Source organism: Eurosta solidaginis, chromosome 4 (assembly GCF_040869045.1).
Source record: "Eurosta solidaginis isolate ZX-2024a chromosome 4, ASM4086904v1, whole genome shotgun sequence".
NCBI lineage: Eukaryota > Metazoa > Arthropoda > Insecta > Diptera > Tephritidae > Eurosta > Eurosta solidaginis.
This window is the reverse complement of record NC_090322.1, coordinates 22780669-22800454: the sequence shown is the minus strand read 5'-3', so window position 1 is coordinate 22800454 and position 19786 is coordinate 22780669. Positions and strand designations below refer to the sequence as shown.

Sequence of the window (19786 nt, the reverse complement as noted above, 5' to 3'; positions counted from 1 at the left end):
AGAACACATGTTTCATTTGTTACGCTAGTTGAAAAATGAATATTGCGCAGTGCTGCAATGAGTTGAGCTGGTCTTGCAACTAAAAAATATATATTATTAATACAATGGAAAATAAACGCTTCTGGTGCGAGTTTTTCGACTTTACTCTAAATTACCAGCACTGTGGAAAATAAATAGTGTTTTTTATAAAATTAGTGCCTTTTTTATACAATTAAAACACATCTTTCATTTGTTGCGCTACATTAAAAATGAATATTGCGCAGTGTTTTTGAGCCGTGTATGTCAAAATTTTCATTTGCACAAATTCCGTCGTTTTATATTTGTGCATGGCTTTTATGTCATGTATGGGCCGTCTAATCAAAAACAGTATGAGTTGTCAGATGTTGAGTTTTTGTAAATGATGTGTTTTCTTTATTTTGCATTCCTCTGTTGTTGTTTGTTGCCAAATAATGTACCTTTGTATTCGTGATTGCAATCCCTACAAGAAACGCTGATAGTTTTACTAATACACTCACACTTGTAATTGACAATACTGATCCTGCGATGACGTAAACATTGATACTCAAATTTATGTATGTTCCTTTGTTCGCTCACGCATGTCCGCATGTTCCCAACGACAGCCTATAATCATGAAAAAGGACTGAAACTGGGAAGGCTTCGGACACCTGGTACAGAACAAAAGAACATACAGCAGATACCATAATGCATGTGAGACAGATACATAATTCTCAACGGAATTTTATGTATGCGAGAACAGATTATCCGATTTAATCATGTTGTCACTACTGACTGTCATATGGCAATCAAATGATTATCACGGTTGTTTTGTTATTTTTTAAATTCCGCCATTTTCAAACGACGAAAACCATATAAAAAATAAGTCTAAAAAATTAAAAAGAGAGCATTTCAAAGCTTCATGCTAAAAGAAAAAAATCTAAAATAATATTAAAAAAATACCAAAAGCTGTCGGAATGTATGGGGCGCACTCAAAAAATTGATACGCGAAAAATAATAGTGGTTAGTGGTGATTCATTTTTAAATGTGTTTCCGCATGAGGAAAGCGCTCTTCTGTTGTTTTGTTATTTTCTGTATTTAAATTGAACATTTTGAACTCGAATTCTTATAAAACTATTTATTTTAAACAAATAAGAAACACGTATGCTTTTATCACGTACAAAATTAAAAACGTAATGAAATAAAGTAAATAAAAAGCAAAAAGCATTGTTTCATTTTTGGCGGAATATAACAATGGTCATTTATGATAGTATAACAGTCAAACCTGATATCTACAGTAAACTATCATTTATGACACTTTTTGATAGTTAGAGTGTCAGTACTGATCCAGGAAAAGGAATGAGAGTGAGCAGTACGGCTATATACTTAATCAGTAGGCCATGTTAGTGTATAAGAAGGAGACAAAAACTCACACGTACACAGTTGTTTACATCACATTTGCGCAAGTCCCCTTAAGTTTGTGATAGAAAGTTTGTATGAGGCGCTGATCGTTAGGTTGACATTTCTGACAATCAGATGATAGTCATATGATAGTCAGTGTTCTTGTAGGGAATGTATATATCAGCATGTCTCCATAATTTCACTGTGTATAGCAGCTCTTATTTTTAGTTACTCATATGTCCAAAAATGTTAAATAGATTTAATTTTAGTCACTTTAGGTTGAATGCATTACAATAATCTCTTTTTTTTTATTTTCAATTTGTATGACCGAGCAATTCATCCATGTGGCCAGGGTAATCAAAAACAGTATGAATTGACAGATGTTAAGTTTTTAAAATGATTTTTTTTCTTCCATATGTAATGATTTGTTTTATTTTTCTAGATTACTAATTTTTTTATAGTCTTTAATGTATTTATTTTAAATTTCGTTTTTTAATTTTGAGTAGAACTAATCACGCAATTACTGTTCTTTTTACAGCTTCGTAGCTCCGTTATGTCATGTAGCACATGTTTTCCATTATACAATGTTTAATGTCTCTGTTTTAAATTTGATATTATAATTCCGGTTTATTTGTAATAATAATGCCAAGGTTGGGTTTTTTTTATTTATCCGTTCGCATTCAGTGCTCTATTCTCAATCAATCTTCTTTCTTTTTTTTTCGTGTCTACCTCATTCCCATATTTTCACATTTCTTTAAACATCTTTCTTATAATAAGCTACCCATGTTTTCCTACAGAGGGCTGCGTCAGCTTAGCAAGAATCAAAGCGAGCACCTGATTGGCTGATCGCCAGATTCTTGCCTAAAAGACAGCGCTGCCATACTTATATTTTTCACATTACACCTTCTGTTCGTGCAACCGATCTGACTGTTAGATGGCGTTGGCTGCAATCCATCCAGTGACTATTAGGGCTGGCACACAATTATTACTAACGACGAGTGTCAGTACCTTCATTTCTGATGGATTATAGCTTCGGCCAATCTGACACTATAATCGACCACGATTATTAAATCACTTATTTCTATTTGTAACTATAAGCTAAATTGTTCTTACTTAAAATAAACACAATATACTTGAAATACATGGAGTGTCGCCTAAACGGGAGTTGAGTGGCATTCAGATGCATCGGCAGACCACATTCTAATGCGCGATGCTTCTATAATACCATCATAGGGTAACTGGGTTAACTGGCAATTTTCTATGTCTCTTATTACGTATCGGTCATGTGGTAATACCTTATGAATTACGTATGGGCCTCTATATTTTGGTATAAACTTTTTATTAGAACCGGCCGATGTATCTACATTACGTATGACAACAAAGTCACCGACACTGTATGTCTCAGGAGGCTTGGAGCGATTGGAAAAGTATTTTAAGTTATATTCTTGTGACATTTCTATAGCAGCTAAGGCAGACGCACGGGTAGCCTCAAGGTCACGAGGCGCACTGTAATGGTTTTTATCCTCTAGGTGTTCTGTCAATTCATCGATTATCGCTCCTCTCTGTTCCACACCGAACAGCAACATACTTGGTGCGTAACCAGTGGTGGTGTATGGTATTATTAAGACCGTATTCTACTTGACCTAACTTGGCTGACCAGTTGGCATGGTTAATCGGCTCGGAGATTTTACTCAACATGGCCTTGATTATTCTATTCACCCTTTCTACCTGTCCGTTTGCCGTGGCTACTTTCACGTGACATATGTTGTTTTTTAACAAATACGCGTCGAATTCGAGAGAAGTGAAACAAGAGCCGCGGTCAGATATCAGCCTCTTGGGTCTGCTGTAATAACTGAAGTATTTGTCTAGGGAAGCTATGACTTCTTTCGTACTCGTTGAATTTACTGGATACAAACGAACGAACTTCGTGCATGCATCAACAACCACTAAAATATATTTGCGCTTCGAGTTAATGGAGGGCAGAGGGCCAAAGTGATCGACATGTATGGTGTCGAATGGTATCGGTATTTTAGCAATGCTATGCATATTTCGCTTGTTCACGCGGGCTGGGGCTGAGTACATGATGCATTTAATGCAATTTCGAACAAAGTTTTCTACTTTATCTTTCATCTTGGGTAGCCAATAGTGTTTCTTTAGTTGATCGCACGTCTTATCGACGCCTAAGTGACCAATTTTCTCATGAACCAGTCTAATAGAGTTATTCTCCATCTCATTCGGGACGTACAACTGTAGCCTCCCCTCCCCCTCTTTCCTAAAGACGAGACCGTCTACTAATTCAAAGTTCGGCACGGGACCTGTCTCTAGCTTTTCTCGTAATTGTTTTATGTTATTGTTGCGGTATTCTGTCGCTTGGATGTGAAAATCTGCTTCGTCGGCATTCGCGGCGAAGACCATTTCGCAGAGTTTTGTTATTCCCGCAGGCTTCTTGTCGATAGTAGCGACGATTGATTCGGATTCATCGGCAGTTCCGGCTTCAGGGCAGCGGCTAAGCGCATCAACGTGTCCCATGTTAACTCCACCTCTGTGTTGAATTGTATAGTTATAATTTTCAAGCTCTAGAGCCCATCTGGCTATACGCGGGTTAAGTTGTTTTTTACTTAAAGTCATCGTAAGGGAGTTGCAATCTGTGACTATCTTGAACGGAATTCCTTCCAAATAAACTCTAAACCGGCGTAGAGCGTATATGATGGACAGGGTTTCCAGTTCGAAGCTGTGGTATCTTGCTTCCGCGGGTGAGGTGGCTTTTGAAAAGTACATAATCGGGTGCAAACGACAGTCCGTTTGTTTTTGGAGTATGACCGAACCGAAACCTGCTGAACTTGCATCGCAGTGCAACTCAGTTTGTTTCTTCGGATCGTATATTGCAAGCACTGGGGCGGACGACAGTTTTATTTTAAGTTCCTTAAAGGCTCGTAAACAGTCTTCTGACAGTTCGAATTTAACACCATCTCGTGTCAGTTTTTGTAATGGTCCAGCTATTTTGGCAAAATTCAGAATAAACCTTCTGAAGTATGAGAAGAGGCCTAAGCAGGTCTTAAGTTCTTTACAATTTTTCGGGAGCCTATATTTTTTGATTGTTTCTATGTGCGCATCGCTGGGGCGAATGCCATCCGAACTGACTGAATAGCCTAAATATTTGAGAGTATTAAACCCGAACATACATTTATTTAGCCTAAGTTCTAAATTCGTTTTTTTCATTCTTCTAAGTACTTTGCCGAGGATCTTAACGTGGGTTTGGAATTCTACCGTGGCTACAATTAAATCATCCATATATATCATTATCGATCCATCGTCAACCAAATCTTTGAAAATGTGGACATATCGCTGGAATACAGCGGGGGCGTTTTTTAACCCAAACGGCATATGCATATATTCAAATTGACCGTAAGGCGTTACAAAAGCTGTATATTTAATGGAATCTGGGGCCATTTTAACATGGAAGAATCCGTTTTTTAGGTCTAGTGTTGAGAAAAATTTTTTTCCGCCTAGATAGTCGAGGCAGTCTTCGATCAAGGGGAGCGGGAAATTGTCCCGAACTGTTAATTTATTCAGCGGTCGGTATTCAACACATTTACGAATTTCGCCATTCTTTTTTTTTTTTACTAATACAACCGCAGAGGCATATGGTGAATCGCTTGGCCTAATGATACTCTTTTCCAGTTATTCATCCGTTATCTTTCTAAGTTCAGCTTTTTCATAATAAGAAAGTCGCCTTGGCAACGCATGGAATGGTTTATCCTCAACTAACCTTATTTTCATCTCGTAATCATACGGTTTAGATTCGATATTTCTTGGCCTCAAATAGTTATCTTCTAAGGTCTTTCTCAATACATCAGTACTATTTTCTTCTAATTCTTGATTTATATTAATGTCAGATATGCAGGCGGCCTGTTTATTAGAAATATTCTCACTAAAATTTTGATCAAGTGGGCATAACCCATCGCTGCAAGCCTCATGAGACACTACGTTTATTTCTTCGAGCTCAACATCTTCTACCCGTATACTGCTATTTGGTACAGAGATTTGTAATTCTGAATGCCTCTTTTCACCCTTAAGACTAGGTATATTATTCAAGTTAAGCGCACAGAAATAAGAAGTGTTATCTGGCATATCATTATTTTCTTGTTTTGTATGTTTAATTGTCGCATCACCTAATAAGCATAAGCAAATATGAAATCTTTTTAAAAAATCTCTGCCTAAAATTAGAGGAATCTCCATAATGTCATCAGGCACCACATTTAAAACAAATTCATCTATTTAATTTTTAAATTTTATTTCGCATTTAATTTTTCCAAAAATCATTAATTTGTTATTTCCCAATCCTCGATATTTTGACTGCTTGGCGACTCCGCTCATATCAAATGGCACGGCGGACTTGCGAACAAAGCTAGTTGGACTGCCAGTATCAAAGAGAGATAAACAATCCATAAATCTTTTGCACTTAACTTGTTTTGTTACATAGGCGACACTTACCATATTCATAGATCCTAACATTCGGTAGCAACGTTCTTCATCCCCATCTTCAGTGTCGGTCCCGACTGCAGCAACTGTTTTCTTCAAGTTTAGTACCTTTTTTGAGTTAGTACAACTGCGGTGGTCATGGCCCATCTTACAGCAACGGAAACAACTTCCCACCGGCCTTTTTTCGTATGGACATTTGCTCTGAAAGTGTCCCATATGGGTGCTATTGAAGCAGCGTATTTCTGCTGCATTAGTTTCATCGTTCTTTGGCGTATTTGATTTTGATGGTTTCGGTTTTTGAACGTTGTCGCATATAGATGGGCGAGATGAGCGACGACGCTCGTATAGGTCAAGCGATTGTTTGAATTCTTTCATCGTCCTTGTGTTTATTAGGATATATATTTCCGGGGACCTGTCTTGGAGGCCATCAACTATAAAGTTGATCAGTTCAAATTCGTCGACATAGTCACAACGAGCAGCGATGTTTTCCATTTCCAACACATATCGGCGAATGCTGCTTTTTTTATCCCATTTATGAGTGGCCAACGCTTTGTATACTTCGTAACGGCTCACCACCCGACCAAATTCTCTAACCAAAAGCGATTTTAAATCTTCGTAATTTAGAACGTCTCTATATAGTAAAAGTTTAGCGTCACCACAAAGAGAATTGCACAAGCAAGTGTACTTAAAAATGTCGTCTGCATTTAACATCTGCATGACTCTATCAAAATTGCGAAGAAAGTCGTGCACGCTATATGCTTTATTTTCACCGTCAAATTTTGTGATGGTATGTTCGATGTCTCGAAAAGTTAAACGATTTGGGATTTGTAGCCTACCGTTACCAATGGGGGTGTCGTTTCGTGCGTTTTGGAATTCACGTTTTAAGTCCGCAACGGATTTTTCCAATGTCACGATTTCTTTTTCCTTTCTTAGGATTTCTATCCTTTTGTTCAGTTCATCTTTTATATGTTGTAGACTGTTAGGCATTTCCCCGTATAATATGCCTGCAGCTTCTTCAGTGAACTCGGTTGTGGTATTGGCCATAGTGGCAGCGGTGGTGATGGCGTCGCTATTGGCAATGACAGCGGCGGTGGTGATGGCGTCGGTAGTGGCAGTGGCAGCGGTGGTAGTAGCAGTGGCAGCGGTGGTAGTAATGGCGGCGGTTTCAGCGTCGGGAATGGCGATGACAGCGGCGGTGGTGATGGCGTCTGTAGTGACAGGGACATCGTTGACAGCGGCATCGGTTACGGCACCATCAGCAGTGCCGGAAACACCAGAAATAATAAAATCATTGGTAATGTTTTGGTTATCCGCGGCAAATGAATCATTTGTATTAATAGCTGAAGGAACGCGTAAGGCAATATTGGTGGAAGGGATTTGGCCAGTCCCAACCACGTTTTTTAACAATTTCCGCAACTGCGTTGTTGTAGCTGTTTGTGGAAATTCCACCCCAGCATCAGCCAAGATATTGGCCATTTCCTCACGAATGTTCATTTTTCAATTGTTTTTGTGGTACGTAAGTTCTTTTTTCACACCTGAGCTATAATTCCGGTTTATTTGTAATAATAATGCCAAGGTTGGGTTTTTTTATTTATCCGTTCGCATTCAGTGCTCTATTCTCAATCAATCTTCTTTCTTCTTTTTTCGTGTCTACCTCATTGCCATATTTTCACATTTTCTTTAAACATCTTTCTTATAATAAGCTACCGATGTTTTCCTACAGAGGCATAGTGTACCTATACCAAGTGTGTTCACTAAGCGATAAACGTCAAAAATACAAACAGCCTCGCTCACCTGATGGAAATCTCAGGTCTAGAGTCGCATTTTTGGTCTCAACCACAACATTTTTGACTACCAATCGTATCGACTTTTTCAATTTTTCAATCATTCGGCGCACTCGGTAATGGTATCCATTTTGAATTCGCTGTCATTCCGAATCCAGCGAGTGCCTGTCAGAATGCTTGACAGATAAGTCAACACACTTGTACTTGTACACTATGTACAGAGGGCTGCGTCAGCTAAGCAAGAATCAAAGCGAGCACCTGATTGGCTGATCGCCAGATTCTTGCCTAAAAGACAGCACTGCCATACTTATATTTTTCACATTACACCTTCTGCTCGTGCAACCGATCTGACTGTTAGATGGCGTTGGCATTCCATCCAGTGACTATTAGGGCTGGTACACAATTATTACTAACGACGAGTGTCAGTACCTTCATTTCTGATGGATTACAATATTAAATGTATAGATGCAATCACTCAAATTAATTTATTATATTTATTTATTTTGAAATTATTTCACAATCTTTGTTACATATAAGCGCATTTTGTTTAATGTTTTATCATTAGTATTGTATTAATTGATTTTTCTTATAAAATTATTAGTTGAAGTTTAAATTGAATGTACATGACTGTACATGCTTTGTTACAATAATCTCTAAGTTGATTTCATTTTACCGTTTAGTATCTCCGTTATATATGTTATATCATACGACTATGATAATCGATTTTAAGTAACTTTGATTTTAATATTGCACATTATTACAATTTTTGTAATTTTTTTTTAATAAACGAAAGTTTATTTAAATAGACAAAACATAAGCCTTTTTTACGTTGCACAAAACATATTTTCTTTATCAAAAACCACATTAGGGGGACTCATTTAACTTTATAAATGCCTTATAAAGTGTGTAAACGTATAAATTTATCTAGTACGTAAAAGAACTGTCAAATTTTGTATTAAAAATCATTTACACAATTTGTATAAATTTACGCGCATATTTCATGGTGTAAACGCGATAAACTCAAACCTTGCAAACATAACAACCGTCATTTCCGTCAGAAATCTCCAACATCAGCAAGTCATTTATAATAATATCTTAGTAAAGACATTTTAGTTTTGATTTTTCACTTAATCTTGGCATTTTTTAATTTGTATAACAATCAAAAACTTTTTTTGGCAATAATACAGCTGATCGACAATTAAGTTTATCAATAATATTACTAGTTACGTTCATATAACAGCGTGTGTTAATGGATATAATTTTACACCTTATAAATTTCATGCTTTAATGAGTCCCCCTATTATATTTAAACGAATATTTAATAATTATGCGGACATAACTAAAAAATGATATTGCTGCTTCGGCAGTATATTGACGAGTCAATTAAGCCGGAGTCATTGGTGCCGCATGTCGTATCGCTGTATCCGTATCCCTAGCGTAATCAGCTGTTTATCGTTACGACGGTAAACCAAACCCCAATTGGTTGGCTACGATACGGTTACGACCTTAGCGGCACCAATAATCGATTGCATTGATTCTCATAAGGTTGGTCGAATCAGCTGTTAAAAGGTTACCGATACGGTTACCGATAAAGCACCAATGTCTCCAGCTTTAAACTTCCTTAACCCTAACGCCATAGTCGTAACCATACCCATGCCCATAACCATCTCCAATTTGATCGATTAATGGTGCCTTAACCTAAAAATTGTGAAAATTTCATAAGAATTACAAACATATTCCACAAAAAATAAGTCTCTTAGTAATAAAGTATTCAAAACAATGAATAAAATCTACGAAAAGTTATTAAATTCACCAACTCAAATATTTTTAGGTTATGAATATGGCGAGAAACCAAAAACCAATAGGTTGGCTATGGTATGGTTATGGCCATTGTGAATGATGACAAAGTGTGTTATCTTATCTGTCAACTGCCTGACAGGCTGTTCAATATGGCTACTTTTCAGCGTTTTGACAGGCTGTTCAATATGGCGGCGCCTATCTTCAGCGGGTGATAGAAAGAGATACAGAATGAGACAGCGCTAGTCAAATACGAATCAGGTGATCCAATCACTTTGGAATTTTGACGTTTATGCAGAAGATATCACACTTAGTCATCATTCACAATGGTTATGGCGTTAGCGTTATAGTATGGCACTATTAATCGATTACATTGATTTCCATAAGGTAGGTTCGATCAGCTGTTTTATTTGGTTATGGTTATAAGTCACCATTAATTGGCCCTTTAGTGATAAAAACTTCGATAGGAAATCGATTCTTTATTTCCTAAAAAAAGATCGATTAGAAATCGAATAGAAATTCAGCTCTATAAACACCAATGTTCACTTGTTTTGCATACAAATCAAGTAGATTCGTTTCAATACATTATTTAAAGTATAGTATTGCAATTCTTAAAAGGATTGAAATAAACCAACCAAAATGGTAACTGATAAGCTGTTATTTGATTACCTATGTCGGACTTGTATGCATGAACTAGTTGAAATGTCTTCATGCGACACTATCACTCCAGAGCAACAATGGCAGTCTCTCCTTGATGTAATTGAGGAATGTGACTCTTTGTCTATCACTCAGCTGCTATGCAATACAATACCACAGATAGAGGTGCAGTTAAATGACGAGCTGCCAAAAAAAATTTGTTGTGAATGTCTGCAGAAATTGAAAAGTGCATATCGATTCCAGCAAATATGTAAACAATCACAGCAACATATGTATGAACTGGTCGCTGAAAGAAAAACTAATTTAAAAATATTAATTGAACCACCAGCGGAAAACGAAAAATTGGACAATGAGGAAATTTTAGTACAGGCATATCTTCTAGATTCCAAAGAGTTTGAATCTGTGAAAACTTTGCCTAAAACACCAGCAACTAGCGCTGATGATCCTCTCGAGAGCAATGGAACAGCTATCAAAACTGAAAATTACGAATCCAATGTTGAATATAGTGATAGTGATGAGCTGCTCGTGCCGCGTGTGGCAAACAATAATTCACTGACTGTTATAGAGAAGGAGAAAACTAACTCGTAAGCATAAATTATTTTAACTTATTAACAAATATTGCAGTTATTACGTATGTACCCTCTTTATAGATCGCCTCCATATATATGTTCTATATGCAATAAAAATTTTAGTAAATCCCGCTATTTGAAATGCCATTTGATTCGCCACAAAAAAAAGGATGAAAAATCTAAATCTATTAAAACTTATACTAATGCTGAATTTGAGAATTACGAATCCAATGTTGAATATAGTGATAGTGATGAGCTGCTCGTACCGAGTGTGGTAAACAATAATTCACTGCATGTTATAGAGACGGAGAAAACTAACTCGTAAGCATAAATTATTTTAACTTTTATTAACAAATAATGCAGTTATTACGTATGTACCCTCTTTATAGATCGCCTCCATATATATGTGCTATATGCAATAAAAATTTTAGTAAATCCCGCTATTTGAAATGTCATTTGATTCGCCACAAAAAAAAGGATGAAAAAAGATTACTAACACAAACTTGGAGAACAAAGCAGGAAGCATTACAAACATATCAATATAGCTCTGATAATCCTCTATCAAAATCCCCAATCAAAACTTTTTCCAGTGTTGATACTGACAATTATGAAAACAATGAGGCATGTAAAAACGATGAGTCCAATGTAAAATATACAGTTTTAAATGTGCAAGAACCACTTCTAGTTTCCAAAAAGCTAGAACTGGTAAACATCTTACCAGAAGAACCAACTACTACTGTTGATGATCCCCCGCAAGGCAATGGATCAGCTATCAAATCTGATTTCAGTGTTAATGCTGTGAATCATGTAAAAGCAGTTAACAATGAATCTAATGTTGAGTATAGCAATAGAGGTGAAAAATTGCTTACACCGTTCACGGCTGCAACAGAGAAAGGAGTTAGCTCGACGTACGTATTAATTACTTAAACTTTATGAAATGAATATTGCACTAATTTCATATTCGAATGTTTTATCTTTATAGCTCGCCGCAACTTATATGTGTTCTATGCAATAAAAGTTTTAGTACACCCCGCTTTTTAAAATGCCATTTAAAGCGCCACAAAGAAGGTGAAGAACAAAAATTACAAAAGCAAAAAAAAGTAAAAAAGTCCAAAACCCAAATTAAGGCGTTCCGTAAATATCAATGCAAATTTTGCGATAAGTGTGAGTGAAATTTCAAAACTTGTATTAAAAGTCGTTGGCATGGTTATATAGACAACATCAATTTGCAGGTTATAAAAGATCGAATGCGCTAAGGAATCATACACGGACACATACAGGCGAACGACCATTTTTATGTCCCGAGTGTGGCAAATCATTTACGGCGTCAACGTAATTACATATGTATATGCACGGCTGGAATTATAAAGCGGACTTTGGTTTAAAGCCGCAAAAAATAAAATAAGAAAAAAGGACACCCCATAAAGCTTTCATATAAGTATTCAATAAGTTTTTCACTTTTTCCGGGCTCAAAACATAAATCCGCTTCTTCACTCCAGTCGTTCAAATATATAACTATAAATAAGTGAAATAATACGAGGGTGCTACTAACAGAAGTTTGCTATTTTTCATGAACGATCAACCGCAAATACAAAATAACTGCATATGGTTATATTGAGCAAATTGCGAGTGATGTCGCGCGCCTATTGTGAAAATTCCACTAAAATTTTTAGATATTTGGATGCCTATAAAACACACAGTTGTACAGGCCCAGAAACAAATTCATTTTTATGCAGACATAGGGTGGGCCGATTTGTATGGACGCAAGTTAACCGATATCACGCCAACGGTTTTTCGATAGGATTTGGGCTCAGGAAAAAAAGTTCCACTACGCATACCCAAAAAAATAACTTTCGAGGCTGCGAAATTACATTTTTTCGACTTTGATTTTTAGTTTTTTTCATGACCTACTAAAAAAATTTTCATATGTATACCCTGTGAAACGCAAAAATGTCCGCTAAAAACGTCGATAAGTTTTTTAAAAAAAAAAAATATATATAGATATATATATATATATTTTTTTATATTTAATATTTACAATCAATTGAAATTGATTGGAACTTTTTTTTCCTGAGCTCAAATCCTATCGAAAAATCGATGGCGCGATATCGGTTAATAAATCGACCCAGTTGCATCATAAACGGATTTATCGATTCTAACAAAATTTAAAACGTCCTACATCGAATAACTTGGCCGCATTCTATGAATTATAGCGCCATCAACAATTACAAGAATTTCTCTTAATTACTCAATGTATGAACGTATTTTGATATCTTTATGTGGTGTTGCCATGTGTTTTCACTTGTTTTAAGAAAAAAAGGATCTTTGTTCCGTTAGTTCATGAGTGAGTACAAAATATTTCCCTAACTCTAGTTTTGGGTAGCATTGCACATCCCACCTCCGCCAATCCGACAGAAAAGGGTTCAGGAGCCAACTTTGAGATATACTTATATTTTCGGCCCAACCAAGTTAGGCCCGAATATATTTCAGTTGAACTGAAAAGAAAATAGCCATTGAATTTTCAAACTTATAACTCTGAATGACGGCCACCGTGGTGTGATGGTAGCGTGCTCCGCCTATCACACCGTATGCCCTGGGTTCAACTCCCGGGCAAAGCAACATCAAAATTTTAGAAATAAGATTTTTCAATTAGAAGAAAATTTTTCTAAGCGGGGTCGCCCCTCGGCAGTGTCTGGTAAGCGCTCCGATTGTATTTCTGCCATGAAAAGCTCTCAGTGAAAACTCACCTGCCTTGCAGATGCCGTTCGGAGTCTGCATAAAACATGTAGGTCCCGTCCGGCCAAAATGTAGGGAAAAATCAAGAGGAGCACGACGCAAATTGGAAGAGAAGCTCGGCCTTAGATCTCTTCGGAGGTTATCGCGTCTTACATTTATTTTTATTTAACTCTGAATGAATGTTTGCCCCCTCGTACAAAGAGTACCAAGTCTAATTTATTATTATTGTCTTAATAATCTCTTTGCAGCAACTTAAAAAATCATCTTGGACGTCACAGTGTTATAAAGGCTTACGAATGTCCTCTTTGTCCAAAGAAGTTCCGTTGTAGTAGCAACTTGATCAGTCACAAAAAAACACATAACGCAGTAAAATCACACATTTGTGATGTTTGTGGCTATGCTTTTAGGCAAGCCAGTCTGTTAAGGAAACATAAACTGAATCATAGCGGTGAAAAACCATATAAATGTGACTTTTGTGGAATGCGGTAAGTTACCACAAAATCCTTTGATAGATAAAGATATCTTAATTAAGATCACTTTCTCGTTTTAAATAAACCGTAAAGCTTTGTTCGTGCTGACCAGCAGCGCCGACATATACGCATTCACACCGGTGAAAAACCATACAAATGCAAATACTGCGAATGTGCCTATGCCCAGGGCAACGATCTAATCAAGCATTTACGTATTCATATAGGTGATAATGTTTATAGATGCGAATTATGCCCATTGGCATTCCGATTAGTGTCGGAATTGAATTTACACATAATCAAGCATAAAAATGAAGATCCAGAGACACGTGAACAAAATATGATAGCATTAAAGGAGGCTGAGGTTAAATTGCAATTAAAATTGACGAATAGCATCTGTAATATTTGCAATAAAACTCGATGTGTGTGAATATAATAACTCTGAAAGAAACGCATTTGCTTGTTTGGGTTTTTCTAATTATTTTACCAATAACACAGTGCAAGCAAACACAATAACATAGTCCAGCAAATTAAAACACATCGGCTACGCTGGCTATTACATGTTGCCCGAATAAAAGATGATATTGCGGCTGGAAGGACCAGCGAAAATAATTTAAATTCTCTTGGTAAGATCAATTAGCGCCAGCTAACCCAGTGAAAAAGGGACTGGCGCACCTTGTTGGACGGCCGTAACCGATTAAGCGCTAATTATTTATTTAAAAACTTTGCCTAGGGGAGTATCAAAAGAAGCGTTACGTTTTTGCCAATATTTGGAAAATTTAAAAATGGCTGTTATGGAACTAATTGATAAAGAAATTGACTACTTACCTTACTTAATTTAATAAAGCTACACTTCTTGAATGCGTAACGTCTTCCACTTCTTTATTATTATTATCTTTATTTTTTTCTTAAAAGTTAATATATCGCTTTTAGTAGCAATTTCTTTTAGCAACTGTTACTTCACTTACATATCTTTGTACATACACGTACACATTCCTTTTACACTTCACTTTCTTGAATAATGAGACTGCTCTACTGCTTTTCATACATTTATGTATATTTAAATACATTTGGGAAAGGACTTTCATCGACTTTTCTCCTTACTTTGCACAATAGCACATTTGAACAGTTCTGCACTTTTCTATACACACAGCTATGCGGGAATGCACATTAAATCGCATCATAAAATTATTTTTTAAGGATAGCCTCAATGGTTATCAAAGAAGTAAAATGGTCAGCCTACCAAAAATCTTTGCACCGAAAATGTGATTTATGTACATATGTACATAGGTAACCGCAATGCACAATTAAAAAAACACCGTTAAGAATGGAAATAAGAGAAAATTTTAATACTGTTTATTAGGCAATCTAATGCAACTTCCCACATACATATGTATGTATAAGTTAACACCACACACATTCAAACTTCACAAACATTCACATAGTGGGTTGCCTGCATTCTCTAATGCGGCAGTTACCCACCGACGTGTGCCGTACGTAAGGACGTTTGTCGTACGAAGCACGTTTGACCGAACTCTCAAGCCCGTAGGAATCAATGTGTGCGTCTGTGTACATGTACATAACATATTTGTGTGTGTATTGTTTACAGATAAGCACTGTTGCCATTCACCATTTTGCATGCCTGCTTATGCAAACATCAACTTTTTCCAATTTAATTTTTGATGTTGTAAAAGGCTGGAATTAATATTAAATAAATATAAATAGATTACATATTTATAATCAGCACTTTTACATAATTATTTCGAATTATTTTCACAATTTTTCAAACTTTAATTAGGTGTTTTTGCATAAAACTGCAAACGGTCAAAAATTAGCGCACAAAAGTTTACTAGGCAACTCTGTCTAGTGAGAGAGCGATCAGCTGACACGTTCTTACGGAAAAAATCAAAATTGTTTTGATTTCTACGTTCCGGGCTACGTACGTACGGGCGTTGCACGTCGGTGAGTTTTCGTTTACATTGCACACTCATAAGATAGGTCGTGTCAGCTGACACGTTTTTGGTACGTACGTTCGTGAGTAACTGCCGCATAAGTCACATCGCAGCACACGAGTATGCGATAAACGCTGACTAAGCATATTCACATCATGGGAATATTACTGGTGACATGATATCAACAACATAAGCCACCTGCATTCTTCACTCCAGTTACAAAACTCGCATGCATATGAAATAAATGCTGATGCCTCACTACCGCTCCGTGGGAACATAGTTCACACTGCAAGTACTGCTCATACCTTAGCTTCATATTTCTATACGAGCATCCAACAAACGTCAACCGCGCGTCACCAGCGGATGGGAACATTGACAGTGATACGATACCACTGCAACATATGAAAATACCAACAACGATGCGACGCCGCTGCAATTGGGCCGTCGCTAAGAATTAATAAAAAGCCATACTAATATAGTTTTAAGTTCAGTTGTATTTCAGTTGTATTTTGCTCATGTAAAAGTAATAAAGTGAAAAACACCGGCATAAGCCGGCAAAAAAAAAATAATTTTTTTTAAGTTTTAAACCCACAACGGGTTAACTTATATATTCGCGCACATGAATGTATTTTTTAGCACTTCCCGAATGTTCTTTTTTCAGCGCGTGCTCGCTGAACTATCGCGGCTTATTCAATTTTAATTGCATTCATATTCACACATTACTTTTTAAATCCTTTAACTTATTTTACTTTTAATAATGTTTATTTTACAATCACCACTGCCACAGTATTCCACACACTGTTTACAGTAATATATCCCTTTCAATGTTAGAAATTTAGTAAGCACATCGTGGCAAAACTTCCGAGACGTGTTTAAGGTTTGGCGGCGCATCCGGTACTAACAACTACGGAAACGAACTTGACGAATACTGCGCTGATGATTTTGTTCGTCATATTCATTCTGCTCTTATCCAATACGCCAATTACACGGCTCAAGTATCCTTGTGCCAATACCAATTTGCACAAGGATTTGCCCGGTGTGTGCACTGGTTGCGCTATTTGCGCAAAGAACTGCGCTAAAATCAAAACGATTTTGATATTTACGCATGTCTGCAAATATTGCACATGCTTTTTTCTTCGTGTGTGGTAAATCTTACACAGTTTACCTGGGGTTCCTGATAATATAGCATCAGTAATTATTGCATAAAAATGTTAATATCGAAGGCGCAAGGACCATCTCTAGCTTGTAACAGGAATTCACACAAATTCAATAATAAATTATAATTTTTTTATACAATTAGAACGCATGTTTCATTTGTTGCGCTAGTTGAAAAATTAATATTGTGCAGTGCTGCAATGAGTTGAGCTGGTCTTGCAATTAAAATATATATTTTATAAATACAATGGAAAATAAACGCTTCTGTGCGAGTTTTTCGACTTATACCGTGAATTACCAGCACTGTGGAAAATAAATAGTGAATTTTTATACAATTAATGCCTTTTTTATACAATTAAAATACATGTTTCATTTGTTGCGCTACTTTAAAAATGAATATTGCGCAGTGTTTTTGAGCCGTGTATGTCAAAATTTTCATTTGCACAAATTTCGTCGTTTTATATTTGCGCATGGTTTTTGTGTCATGTATGGGCCGTATTACAAGCGCGCAGAAAAGGATGCAACATTTATTACCATAGGGTCATAAGCATAGGTGGGCACCACTACATATGCACGATTACCAAATTGAGAATGGGTTAGTATACACGAACGCGTGGCTAGCACGAATGTAAAGTCAAATATTTAAGCTGCAGACATTGGTGCTTTATCGGTAACCGTATCGGTAACCTTATAACATCTGATTCGACCAATCTTATGAGAATCAATGCAATCGATTATTGGTGCCGCTAAGGTCGTAACCGTATCGTAGCCAATCACCCTACAAGAAACGCTGATAGTTTTACTAATACACTCACACTTGTAATTGACAATGCTGATCCTGCGATGACGTAAACATTGATACACAAATTTATGTATGTTCCTTTGTTCGCTCATGCATGTCCGCATGTTCCCAACGACAGCCTATAATAATGAAAAAGGACTCAAACTGGCAAAGCTTCGGACACCTGGTACAGAACAAAAGAACATACAGCAGATACCATTATGCATGTGAGACAGATACATAATTCTCAACGGAATTTTATGTATGCGAGAACAGTTTATCCGATTTAATCATGTTGTCACTACTGACTGTCATATGACAATCAAATGATTATCACGGTTGTCTTGTTATTTTTTAAATTCCGCCATTTTCAACCGACGAAAACCATATAAAAAATAAGTTTAAAAATGAAAAAGAGAGCATTTCAAAGCTCCATGCTAAAAGAAAAAAAATCGAAAATAATATTAAAAAATACCAAAAGCTGTCGGAATGTATGGGGCGCACTCAAAAAATTGATACGCGAAAAATAATAGTGGTTAGTGGTGATTAATTTTTAAATGTGTTTCCGCATGGGGAAAGCGCTCTTCTGTTGTTTTGTTATTTTCTGAATTTAAATTGAACATTCTGAACTCGAATTCCTATAAAACTAGTTATTTTAAACAAATAAGAACAAAATTAAAAACGTAATGAAATAAAGTAAATAAAAAGCAAAAAGCATTGTTTCATTTTTGGCGGAATATAACGATGGTCATTTATGATAGTAAAACAGTCAAACCTGATATCTACAGTAAACTATAATTTATGACACTTTTTGATACTTAGAGTGTCAGCACTGACCCAGGAAAAGGAATGAGAGTGAGCAGTACGGCTATATACTTAATCAGTAGGCCCTGTTGGTGTATAAGAAGGAGACAAAAACTCACACGTACACAGTTGTTTACATCACATTTGCGCAAGTCCCCTTAAGTTTGTGATAGAAAGTTTGTATGAGGCGCTGATCGTTAGGTTGACATTGCTGACAATCAGATGATAGTCATATGATAAGTCAGTATTCTTGTACGGCAATTGGGTTTTAGTTTACCGTCGTAACGATAAACAGCTGATTACGTTAAGCTGGAGACATTGGTGCTTTATCGGTAACCGTATCGGTAACCTTTTAACAGCTGATTCTACCAACCTTATGAGAATCAATGCAATCGATTATTGGTGCCGCTAAGGTCGTAACCGTATCGTAGCCAACCAATTGGGTTTTGGTTTACCGTCGTAACGATAAACAGCTGATTACGTTAGGGATACGGATACAGCGATACGACATACGGCACCAATGACTCCGGCTTTAGGGATACGGATACAGCGATTTAGTTAGTTTGATTTCAGCGCTTGTACTATAAGCACATATCGCACGCAGTCTTGGTACAGTGTTTGGTCGTACAATACGAATGTATGTACGTTCTTATGAATGCAAAATTTTTCAGGTTGAATGGGAAGTAGCTTTTTTTAAACCGTTTTATTTAGCTTAAGTTGACAGGCCGCATGCACGGCTGCACGGCCGTTGTGAATGAATCTTATAATTGAAATTTAAGTAACTTCCCGATAAGCTACAAGCATGAAACTCGGAATATAGTTCAGAACCCGATGACAATGCAATAATAAGAAAAAAATCGCCGCTAGGTGGCGCATGGATCGAGATTTTCGCAAAAATCGTATTTGTGGACCGATTTGGCTCATATTTGGAACACTTAATACATACAAGAATATAAATCGACCTGTGAAAAAAATTGCCGCTAGGTGGCGCATGGATCCAGATATTCACAAAAATTGTATTTGTGGCCCGATTTGGCTCATATTTGGAACAAACAATACATACAAGAATAGAAAGCAACCTATGAAAAAAAATCGCCGCTAGGTGGCGCATGGATCGATATATTCGCAAAAATCGTATTTGTGGCCCGATTTGGCTCATATTTGGAACACTTAATACATACAAGAATTGAAAGCGACCTATCAAAAA

The 19786-nt window shown here is 36.6% G+C and overlaps 1 protein-coding gene across 1 annotated transcript in view; it reads left to right on the top strand.

Annotated features, from left to right (window-relative positions):
• The window catches only part of LOC137248432 (zinc finger protein 91-like), a 33740-nt gene extending 18981 nt beyond the window's left edge, over positions 1-14759 (top strand). The window contains exons 6-13 of the mRNA XM_067779370.1: positions 6888-7171; positions 10087-10699; positions 10766-11005; positions 11074-11592; positions 11667-11848; positions 11917-12016; positions 13669-13905; positions 13984-14759. Of these exons, the coding sequence (XP_067635471.1) occupies positions 6888-7171; positions 10087-10699; positions 10766-11005; positions 11074-11592; positions 11667-11848; positions 11917-12016; positions 13669-13905; positions 13984-14317 (2509 nt within the window). The 3' untranslated portion in view covers positions 14318-14759. The remainder of the gene's footprint in view (positions 1-6887; positions 7172-10086; positions 10700-10765; positions 11006-11073; positions 11593-11666; positions 11849-11916; positions 12017-13668; positions 13906-13983) is intronic.
• The last annotated feature ends 5027 nt before the right edge of the window (positions 14760-19786 follow it).